The 11,387-nt window shown below is 56.3% G+C and overlaps 2 protein-coding genes across 3 annotated transcripts in view; one reads left to right on the top strand and one right to left on the bottom strand.

The window, feature by feature from the left end:
- PRR12 (proline rich 12) overlaps positions 1-1,923 on the top strand; it is a 29,370-nt gene extending 27,447 nt beyond the window's left edge. For both annotated transcript variants that reach the window (XM_061389035.1, XM_061389034.1), the window contains exons 12-14: positions 286-432; positions 647-742; positions 942-1,923. In XM_061389035.1, coding sequence (XP_061245019.1) covers positions 286-432; positions 647-742; positions 942-1,088 — 390 coding nt within the window. In that variant the 3' untranslated portion in view covers positions 1,089-1,923. The remainder of the gene's footprint in view (positions 1-285; positions 433-646; positions 743-941) is intronic.
- A 4,047-nt stretch (positions 1,924-5,970) lies between these two features.
- On the bottom strand, positions 5,971-9,706 carry RRAS (RAS related). Its single transcript, XM_061389063.1, has 6 exons — positions 9,516-9,706; positions 7,635-7,722; positions 7,423-7,525; positions 7,235-7,343; positions 6,356-6,474; positions 5,971-6,275 (listed from the first exon to the last, which is right to left on the bottom strand). The coding sequence occupies exons 1-6, from the start codon at positions 9,666-9,668 to the stop codon at positions 6,191-6,193; spliced, it is 657 nt and encodes a 218-aa protein (XP_061245047.1). The 5' UTR covers positions 9,669-9,706; the 3' UTR covers positions 5,971-6,190.
- Positions 9,707-11,387: the final 1,681 nt, after the last annotated feature.

Here is an 11,387-nt window from a genome sequence, read left to right on the forward strand (position 1 = left end):
ACTCAGAATTTTGAGTAGGACGTGCAAGTGACTCTAGAAGCTTGGGTGGGATGTTAGCTGTCTCGGGAAGGCCTGGGCTGAGCCACAGAGCACATGATAAGGGTCACCAGCCTGGCCTAGGTTTCTGCCGTCCTTGGAGGAAACCAAGATGCTTGTGTCTTTTCTGATGGGTTTTCTGGGTGAAACCCAGGCATCTGACCACTCGGAATCTGAGAACCGGGGAGGTGGGTGGGTCTGGGGTGGGCGGGTCCAGGGAGGTCCCCCTGATCCACCGGATTCCTGCAGGACGCCCTGCACACGTTCCCCCAGCTACAAGTGGAGCAGAGTGGGGAGGGCTCCCCCGAGGAGGGAGCTGTGCGGCTGCGGCCAGCTGGGGAACCCTACAACCGCAAGACGCTCAGCAAGCTCAAGAGGAGCGTGGTCCGAGCCCAGGTGCGATGGGTAACCGGAGAGTGGGGCCTGGACGGGAAGGTGGGGGGACAGGGGCGGGGCCTAGACTGGAGGTGTGTGGGTCAGGGGCGGGGCCTGAGAGAGGTGTGGTCAGGGGCGGGGCCTTGTGGGAGGGCGGGGTCCGGGCGGGGCGTGGAAGGAGGGGCTGCCTCGTGCTGGGCAGGGTGACTGAGGCTTCTCCTCTCCACTTGCCCAGGAGTTCAAGGTTGAACTGGACAAATCGGGATACTATACGCTCTACCACTCACTCCACCACTATAAGTACCACACCTTCCTGCGCTGCCGGGACCAGGTGAGCCCATGCACGCCCCGCACGTATCACTCTGGGATTCTGCCCATCACAGGCTCCTGGCTGGACCCTGGCAGTCCAGGTCCCCGACCCGTCTTCCCTCAGACCCAGGAGTCCCACTCCCAGCCCCCTTTTCCCTGAGACACTGACCCCGAGGCCCCCAGCCCCCTCCCACCCCAGATCTACGTTTAATCCCCTACAGACCCTGGCCATCGAGGGCGGCGCGGAGGACCTAGGCCAGGAGGAGGTAGTCCAGCAGTGCATGCGGAATCAGCCGTGGCTTGAACAGCTCTTTGACTCCTTCAGCGACCTGCTGGCCCAAGCACAGGCCCACAGCCGCTGCGGGTGACCCCACCCTGGCCTGGGGGGGGGCCCCTCCTCCATGAACCAAGAATGGGGACAGAACTGTGCCCTCAGGAGTTAACCCCTGGGCCCTGTTGCTGGGGAAGGGGGGGTCACTGGTCAGGGTGTGTCCGTGCTGCCCCCACAGGGCAGGGTTCAGAGTTCGACTCCCCCCACTTCCCAAGCCCTCTCCACTCCCTCCCCTTTCCTCCCACTGTCGGGTGTACAGAGAAATTATTTATATATATGTATAAATGTCTATTTAGTAACGGTTTCCCTCCCCCACCTTGCCCCGATCCCCGCCTCCATGGCCATAGCCCCAGCCCCTCCACCTTGTACATAATGTATAGGAAAAGTCTATGTATGGTTGAGGGGGGCGGGGCGGCTTCAGAGAGCTGGGGGACCCCTTCCCCCTCCCCGCAAGCCCTCCCTCACAGGCCAAGATCTTTGCTAAAGGCCATTCCCTCCCCAGGGCATTTGGCGTCGGGTGGGAGGGGGCAAACGCATCTTGTTAATTATTTTTAATCTTATTTATTGTACATACCTGGGGCGGGGGTCTGGGGAGGTGGAGGGGGGAGAAGGGTCCCCTCCCTTTACCCCTCCCACTCCTTTTCTACTGCGATTTGTCTGTGTCTGCTCCCTCCACCCCCATCCCCTTGTCATCTGGATGTGGTTCTATTTTTTATCAGTCTCTTCTCTCCTCCTCCCTCTCTCTAACCCCTCTGCTCCCATCTCCCCACCACCCTTCGTCTCTTGCTCTTTCTTGGGCTTCTGTACAACTCAACTTGTATACACTGTGTACACACAACCAGCCAAACGAAAACCCAACGGCAAACACTTTATCGGCTGGCTGGAGTGCCTCTGTCCTGCGGCATGGTGGGGCGGGGTAGGGGGGGTGGCATGGGCAGAGTCTGGAATCTGGAATGTGGCTTTTCTAGAGCCCTGGAAGGTGGTTGGGCTGGGGTCACTGTTTTCCATTATGTCTTGCTGTGTAACAAATTAGCCCACCCCAAAACTTAATACCTTGAAAACAACAAACATTTCTATCATAAGGTTTCTGAGTTCAGGAATTTGGGAGCCAGTTAGTTGGGTGGTATTAGGGTCAGTCATGAGGGTTCAGCCCTCATGGGTTTGACTGGGCTTGAAGGATCTGCTTTAAGGTGGCTCTCTCATGTGGCTCTCGGCTGGAGGCCTCAGTTGCTTGCTGTGTGGACTATGCCTATAGGATGGCTGAAGAGTCTTCCACACGTGACAGCTGGCTTCCCCCAGAGCGCGTGATTGAAAGGAGAGATCAAGGAGGAGGCCACTTAATCTTTACGTCCTAACCTCAGACAGTGTGCTCCACTGCTTCTGCCACACTGTTCATTGGAGGGGGGTCATTAAACCCAGCACACACTCAAGGAGGGGAATCAAGCTCTACTTTGTGAAGGGGAAAGTATATGAGTTTGGAGGTGTTACCTTTAAACCAGTCCAGGCCGTGATGGGTGTCAGGAGTTAACCAGGTTTCTCTTGGCTCCCTGAGGTAGGCTTGAGGGTTCTCAAACTTGAGGTAGGGTTAAGATCCTAAGTGGGTTGGCATTTTAGAGGTCAGCCTGCAGAGTTGAATGTGAATTCCTGTATTCTCACGCCTTCCTGGAATCCTCAAAGAGCTGGTAGAGATGTAGACTCTTGGGTTCTTTCTCAGCCCTGAGTCAGAACCCATTTTTAAAATAAAATCCTGGGAGGATTCTAATACGCATTCAAGTTTGAGGAACAATGTTGTAGAATAAGAATGTTAACAATTTGGAGGTCACCTGGTGTCTACTATACCAGCCTATAAGGTAGTGAGTAAGCCATTGTTCTAGTCGTGGACGCATCCTCAAAAGGAGACCATTGGTATTTTAGAACTCTGGAGTCAGCGTTGAGGGTGGCTGGTCAATGGGTAGAGACCCAACAGAAAGTGTAAGGTGGATTATCAGCATACTAGATTCTCTTCCAGATGAAACTGAGGAAGAACCCCTCTTCTAGAACCTTGGATATTGGCTAGATCATAACCAATGTGATAAATTTTAGAGACCTGGTTTTATAGAATGGAGGACTGCTAGTAACATTTGAGGACCATGACAGAGTGAATGATGAGCCATTTACTTTCTAGAATCATGGAATTAAGATGAGTCATTAGTGCCCTTGAACTCTGACCTATAGCACATGAGTGCAGCCTCTGTGAGGGAGTCACATTTCTGGATTCTGGGCTGCTGATGTCAAATTGGGACCAAAGTTCCCTGGATTGTCCCAGAGTAGAGATCCAGGGTAGAATTCAGAAGAAATGTTCAGAAGGTGACCTGCGGAGGCAGTATCATCCCTTTGGGGACAGAATTACCCTGTGGTTGGCCTTCAGAATTCAACTGTCCAAATCCTATATCAGCTCCAGCATTGACCAGACAAGTTGGATAATAGCCTCTACCCTCAGCTTTGTGATCTGTAAAACGGGCTTCTGTCAAAAAGGAAAGCTATTTGTTTGAAGCACTGTTCAGTGCATAGCAGGAGACCCTGAGAGGTTTGGTAGCAGTCCAAGAGATGACGAAAAGGGAGGAGAAGCAAAGAACTATAAAGATGGATAAAGCAAGGGACATTAAAACCCCCAAGGGATTTGAAATCATTGACAAGCCCTGCTAAGCCCAGGGGAGGGCAGGAACCTGAGACTCACAGGCACACACTTCACCTAGGCAGATGCCAACTGGGCCAGCCCAGCCTCTTTGCTGTTGTCTGACCAGCTTTGGCATGGTGGTGGCTGCAAACTTTCCAAAAATGGCCTGCCAGTTGTCATGTGGGTTTTGTATCTGTGCCTTTTTTAGGGGCAAGCAGTAGCTTTCGTCACTTTCTCAGAGTGCATCTTGGTCTTCTGAGAAACGAGGTGTCCCAGCCAGAACTTAACCCCATTAGACCACACAGAAAAGACCGCTAGCGGCGAGACTGGTAGGAGCCGGGGAGAGAGGAGTTAGCAGGGGCCCCCCTGGTTCCTGTTGAGAGGAGCTCGCCCCTGACTGGGGCTTAGGTGGAGATATCAGATCTTAAATGAAACATCCCCGTCCCACAAGGGGAGGCCTTTGCTGAACAGAGGTTCTTCTGGGGGAGTGGACACTGGGGAAGGGAGGGGAAACGCAGCACAATACATCTGAGCCACGCTTATTCCCAGGGCGGAAGGTTGAACCCAGGCCAAGGATTCTGTGATAATGAAACCCGGAAAGGGATCTTTAGCTAATCGTTGTTCTAATCTGGAATACAGAGGGACCTTCATGCTTCTAAGACTGGAGAACTCTGTCATTGCTCCTGAGCGCGGAGTACCTCCCAGGCCCTGCTTTCATCCTCTGGGTGCAGGTTTGGTTCCGAAAGGCCTGTGGCCATGGGAAGCAACTGCAGTCTCCCCCACTCTGTAGATGTGAAAACTGAGAAGCACGCACAAAGGCACTTGCCTAGGAGAGTCAGCGCCGGATTGGAACCCAGGCAGCCTGCTGCCAGGGGCCACGTGGGGTCATCGTCCACCCCAGAACCAGGAAGCAGGTTCTGGGGTGGGTGGGTAGGTGTGAAGGGAGCGTTTTGGGATCAGGGCCCAGAGATTCTGTTGAGAATTAGCCAATGTGAGGGTAGGGGGAAGAGATCATTGACTGTTAACAGTAGTCAGGTGGGGACCAAAGTTCCAGGAGACACAGACATCTTGGTTGAGATTTCTGGTGTGGTGTGTTGGAGTTCAAAGATGGTCTGTCTGGGACTTCTCTGGTGGTGCAGTGGCTGACTGAGTTCTCAGTGCACATGGCCTGGGTTTGATCTCTGGTCCAGGAACTAGATCCCACATACCAAAACAGACCTGGTATAGCCAAATAAGGAAATATTAAAAAAAAAAAGATGGCCTCTCTGATGGGCCTGGGCGATGGGGGAGTGGTGTTCTCCGGTTCTGGCTCCAGTCTTCGAAGTTAGCAGCTGCGGTACAGAATTGGGGGTCCTGATCCCCAAACCGTTGTCACCCTACACTTCGGCCCCACCCCCAGAGGAGAGGCTGGCAGGGAGGTTCCTCCACACCAGCCTCCAGTTGAATTCAAGGTTGAGAGTCAGACGTCAGCCCAACCGAGACCTTTCTGGAACTGAGAACCTGCCTGTCTGCGGCTTAAACACCATTCAGCCCACCTGTTCCTTCTCCCCTGCGCAACCAAACCGCCTTTCTCAGTACACATTGGAGGTGGGAGGCAGGTGGGCACGGTTCGTAGCACTTGCTGCTCATCTCCAAGGTCTCCTAGAACACCACTTCTGTCCGACAGACCTGTCTGCAGTAATGAGAATATTGTGTATGTGCCCCACCCACGGCGGTGGGGCTAGGGTGTGGGTAGTAGCCACTAAGTCACACGTGTGAATACTGAGCTTTTGAATGTGGCTGTGTGACTCAGGAGCTGAGTTTTTACATTGAAGTTAATTTAAATAGCCACATATAGCTTCCAGCTACCAGACTGAAAAGTGCAGTTCTAGAACTTCCCAGAAAAAAAGATTTTTTTATTTACGCCCCCCCACCCCCACCCCAGCCCCGGTCACCAGCTCCTCCCTGCCTGCCTGCCTGTGGGAATCTTAGTTCTCTGACCAGGGATCCAACCCATACTCCCTGCCTTGCAAGGCAAAGTCTTAACCTCTAGACTGCCAGGGAAGTCCCCCCTCAAATATTAATCCTCATCCCAACAAAATGCCCATTGAGACAGAAAAGGGTAGAATCTGTTAAGAGAGGAAGTGGGGGTCAGATGGCTGGCTCAGCTTGTCTCTGCCCTGAGCAAAGGGTCTTAGATCTGATGGTTCTCGGTGGCGCTAGGCTTTAGCAAGTGTGCACAGGCCTGGAGTTCACCCGGTCCCTTTTATAAAAAAACACCTCCTTGGCAGTGACGTTTATTTCTCTGGGGAGGGGAGTTATATACAGCAGTGACCCGGGTGCCCGGGAGCCCTCACCCTGGGGCTCGGGTGGGGGAAGGCAGCGGTGACAGAAGGCACAGGGTGGTCACGGCCCCCTGGGGGAGGCCAGGAATCGCGGGTGGGGGTGTAGTGTGTCCTGGGAGACCCAGATCGGGAAGGGGGCTCAGCGAGAGCAGCTGGTCCCTACAGAAGGACACAGGGGCAACCTCCGGCCTTCTTCCTGGGGGCGCTGGGCGGGGAGGGCGGGAGCTCTTGTTCCTGGTACTTCCTGTGGGAAGAGGCTGGTGAGTTTGGGTGGAGTAGGGGCTTAGGGGACGAGGAGGATCACGGGAAGGGGGCTCAGCTCACCGGACAGCCCGCACCAGCTGCTCGAAGGCTTCATCCACGTTGAGGCGCAGTTTGGCAGAAGCCTCGAAGTAGGCCACGTGGTGGGAGGCACTGAAGGTGGAGGCTTCAGATCGAGGGACCTGGGGCACGGGGGGCATACGGAGGAGTCAGGTGCCTGCTGTCAAGGCTAGTCCCAGCCGGCAGGGAGGCAGAAAGACAGACTGTGTGCTCTAACTGGGGTAACGTACTGTGGAGGCTCAAGTGTAGAGGAAAAGGTCCGGGGTGATCACGACAGAGGAGCCCAAGGGGCTGGGTGCCATGTAAGTAGGGAGTAAGAGAAGGCGCCACAGACCTTCCTGAGTTGTCAGGCAGAGAAAAGTCAGGGTGTTCCCAGCAGAGACCCAAGCAAAGCTCCAAGGCCTTAATCGAAAAGATGAGTTCTGTGTGGAAATCACAGTCTGTGTGTATAGGGAAATGGTGAGAGCAGAGGAAGGAAAGGACAGGACCGCAGGGGTGGGCATCAAAGGCCAGGTGGCTGAGCTGGGGTGTGAGCAGGGGAGGGGCAGGTGGAGTGGGAGGTTGACTGGAGGGGAGAAATCCAGAGGAGGCCGAGGCCAGGCTCCAGGTGGGAACAAGAGGAGGGGTCAGGACAGAACAACACTGGGGCTGGTAGACCCTGGGAAAGACACCCTTTTTCCTTTTTACCATTCAGCCACCTCTCCTGAGAACTCCCGTGTGGGCAATGCTGGGGACTCAGAAGCTATGACTAGTGGGGTGTGTGGCTGCAGACCGAGGGAGTCAGAGGAGGATGCTGACGTGAGGAGCCTCAGGAGGTGGCGCCAGAAGGAACCTCCCAGACTGAGATGGGGTTGGGGTCGGGGGTAGAGGGGAATCCCAGACCTGGCGCTGTGTTTCCAGATCCGCCTTGTTGCCAACCAACACGACGGGGAAGTCGTCTCGGTCCTTGACTCGAAGGATCTGCGTGAAGAGCTTGCCCACTTCGTTGAAACTGTGGATGAAGCCAGAGGTCCAGCCAGCTGCTCTCTCCCTGCGCCCCCTGCCGACCCCCCCCATACCATCACTCTCACCTCTGCCTGTCATTAATGGCAAACACCAGCAGGAAGCCATGGCCCGCACGCATGTACTGTTCCCGCATGGCACCAAACTCCTCCTGGCCGGCGGTGTCCAGAACTGCAGAGAGAGGGAGAAGGGTCTCCAAGGGGACGGGGGTCCGGCCAGCCACCCCCACGAGCCCTCAGCCCTGCCACCCTGCCCCCACCGCCGCCCCTGCCGCCCTCACTGTCTAGCCGGGCTGGGACGCCATCCACAGTGCAGATCTTCGTGTAGGAGTCTTCGATAGTGGGGTCGTAGTCAGACACGAAGTAGGACTGGTGGGATGGGGAGAGGACCTCGTTAGTGCGGCGTCCCAGCCAAGGTGACGCAGCCCGGCCTCCAAGCCCTGGCTTTCTCGGCCTCCTTCCTTCTGGGTCTCTTCCCGCCCCTGAGTTTGTCTCCCTCTCTCTGGGTCTCTGGGTCTTCCCATTGCCTTCCCCAGGCTCTTCTCTCTGTCTCCTGGTCCTCTCTCTCTTTTTCTGGCATAAAGTACATTCCTGGCATCGTCATTACATCCTGGCTGTGTGGCACTGGACGAATCACTTCCCTCTCTGAATCAGTTCCCCTCTCTGAACCTCAGTTTTCTTATTTGGAAAATGAGGATAAAAATAGCTGTAGGCTTAATCCAGGGTTTGTGAGATTCAGGGAAAACCCCTGTTCAGTATTTAACACATCACTTGGGCATAGTAGGTGCTTGGTTATTGGGAACTGTTCTTGTGCAGAATCTGCCTGTCTAGCTCTCTCTTCTCCTCCTCCTTTTTCTCTTCCCTTTCACCCCCTCCTCCTCCCCCTTCTCCTCCTCGGGCAGTGTCTCCTCCCAAGGGAAGGTCCGGGTTCCAATCCGGCGGCGAGAAACTGCCCCGCCCGCAGGCCGGCCCCTCCCTTCCTGCCCGGTCCCGCCCGCCTCCAGCCAGGCTTTGGGCCAGTTTTGGGTCTGCCCCTGGGTGCAAGGGGCCCAGGGCTGGGGCCTTTCTCTACACAGACAGGGGCTCCCGGGCAGGTGCTGGCCGGGGTCTCTTGGTGGGAGAGCTCTGCGGTAGCATCTCAGTAGCAGACAGACACCTTTCTTGGGTTTCTCTGAGGTGGGAGGGTTTCCCCTGGCAATGGGGTGGAAGTTTCCCACGCAGAGGTGGGTTTTCAGGAGAGAAGTGATGACCTGGCAGCTGGTGGTCTGCAGGCTGCATTCTGCCTGTTAGAGGGGTGTTTGGTGAGGGAGGGATCTAGCCCTAGGGGACTGAGGGGTGTGTCTGCAAAGGGGAAGCTCAATGGTGAGAACTGGGGGCTGGGCTCAGGAGCATCTGGGAGATTTGCCCTAGAATATAGAGTCTAGAGAGTCTTAAAGACCCTGGAGACGTATTTAAGCTATCAGAGACACTCTCAAGGGGCAGGTCTGTCGGGGGTGTCAAGAATCTGGGGGCCTCCTCCATGGAGATGATTTGAGGACTAGCCAGATTTTCAGAGAGGGAATCGGGGAATCGGAGTGGAGGACGACTCAAGATGGAGGAGTGGTTGGTTTTCCTTGGGGAAGGCTGGCAGGGGGGAGGGTATCGGTCTCAGGGGATGGGGGATTCCCAGAACTTGGGATCTCAGAGTTCTCTGGAATGGCCAGAGGGCAGAATCTGACTAGGGGAATCTCAGGGGCGTTTTCCCAGTTAGGTTCTGGGAAGCTGGGATCTGGGATTTGGGGGAGATGGGGCTCAGGGTTGGGGGAGGTGGCACCTGGTGGGGGTGGGGGCCCATGAGAGTGCTTAGGGTCTGGATGGGGTGACTTCTGGATTTAGGGTGCTCCCAGGAGGCACTCAGGGTCAGGTCAGCAGGGAAGTGGGGTTCTGATTACTAGGGATGGGGTGATGGGTCTCAGGACACACGTACAGGAGGAACGTCCCTCGTGTGTGGGGGGTGGAGGCCCCAAGGGGCTCAGAGTCACATCTGAGGGGATTTCTTTTAAGATTAGAGGGCCTCATAGGAGGGGTTGAGTGATGGATCGAGGGGCAACGGGAGATCTGGGATCCCGCAAAGGGCTCAGTTCTAGGTCCCGGGGGCACCCCCCCTGGTGAGGGCCCTCTACCTGGATGAACTGGATGGTCAGCGCGCTCTTGCCCACGCCGCCGCCGCCCACGACCACCAGCTTGTGTGTCTCGCTGGGTGGGGGGTCCCCGGGTCCCGGCACCCCGCCCCGGGGCCGCCCCCGCCCTGTCCCGGACGCCGCCCCGCTGCTCATGTCGCCACCGCTGCCTCTGCCGCCGCTACCGCCTGGGGGGGAACCGGGCGGGGCGTAGGGGCGGGCCACGCTAATAAGGCTACTGCATAATCATGAGCTCCAGCGAGAAAGGCTTGTGTCTCCGGACACTTAAGGAGGAGGCAAGGCCTGGGAAAAGGAGGAGCTATGCTAATAAGGGTAGGCGACAGGCGTTCGCCAAGAAGGGGAATTCCAAGTGGAGCTGGAGAATGCTAACAGAGAGCTGTGCTCACCCGGAGCAGCGCCACGCGCTCTCGGCTGCCGGGCCTCCTGGGGGCGGAGCTATGCTAATAAAGGCCTCATTCTCTCGGCGGACGGGTTGAGAAGCTCGTTCGGGGTGGGGCTATGCAAATAAGAAACCCAGGGATGCAGTTTCTTAGGACGCCATCCCAGAGGCCTCGTTCTAGTAGGCGGAGCTCAAGGACTCGCGCTCGGCCGTATATAGGCGCGCTCCGAGAAAGTAGCAAGTCTTGAGGGGAAGCTCAGCCTCCGACCTGGGATCCTAGCCAAGCTCCCGACCCGGATGTCTGGGCTGGATGCTAGAGGCTCCGCCCGCTAAGGGACCCAGGCTTCCGGTCCCTGCTGTCCCAGCCAAGCGGAAGACAGACTGGGAGGGAAGATGGGGCCCTGGAGGGGGACAGCGGCTAGCTGGGCAGGGAGGGGCCGTGAGATCACTGCATTCCTAATTCATGAGCCAGCTCGCTCAAGCCGGGATGCCTGGGTTATGAACGGTCTAGGGTCAAGATGTCTGGGTCATGAGAGAGGAGAAAGCTGAGACCCCAGGGTCTCTAGGAGGGAAGCCCAGACCCCTGAGTCCCTAGGAGAGAATAGCGCTGAATGTTTGAACTCCTGGATCCTTGGAAGGAGGGGGCCAGGGGGTCCTTAGTACTAGGTTCGGTAAAGGAGAGATCTGAGAACCCAGACTCTTGGATCCAGTAGTTGCAGGGGCTAGGGACCGAAAGTTCTGGACCCGAGGGAGTTAGTGAACCCGAACACCTGTGTTAGTGTAAGGTATTTGCTTGAGACCAGGAATGGTCTGTGGAAGACCAAAGGGCCTGACTCCTGGATCTAAAACGCAAGAAGGGCTCAGACTTCTGAGTCCCATGTGTGCTTAGTCGTTAGGTCATGTCCGACTCCTTGCGACCCCATGGACGCAATCTGAGCCCGCCAGATTCATGGACTGTAGGCTCCTCTGTCCGTGGGGATTCTCCAGGCAAGAATACTGGAGGGGGTTGCCATGCCCTCCTCCAGGGAAACTTCCCAACCCAGGGATCGAACACAGGTCTCCCGCATTGCAGGCGGATTCATTACCGGCTGAACAACAGTCCCATGGAGGAGGGAAATATGAGTTCGGATACTCTGCTCTGAGTGAGAGGAGTGTGGGCTTTTCTGTCCTAAATGAAGAGGAGGCTGTAGGGTCGGGCTCCTAGGTTCTAAATTTAGCGAGGACTTGGTATCGGGATTCGGGGATCCCTAGAATGTAGGCGGGGCAGCTCCCAACCAGTCCTGCATTTTTTTCCCTACGGCACACTCCGCGGAACTACAACTCCCTTGCTTCTGTCAGGCTGACCGCTCTTTACGTAACTTCCTTTTCCGCCGCTCTTTCCGCGCGCGTGCAGGGCACTATGGGGCCTAATCGCGGGCTACCGCAACCCCGCCCACTTCACCCCTCATCTCCTTGCTGTCCCCGCGCGGCAAAGG

This window comes from Bos javanicus, chromosome 18, assembly GCF_032452875.1.
Source record: "Bos javanicus breed banteng chromosome 18, ARS-OSU_banteng_1.0, whole genome shotgun sequence".
NCBI lineage: Eukaryota > Metazoa > Chordata > Mammalia > Artiodactyla > Bovidae > Bos > Bos javanicus.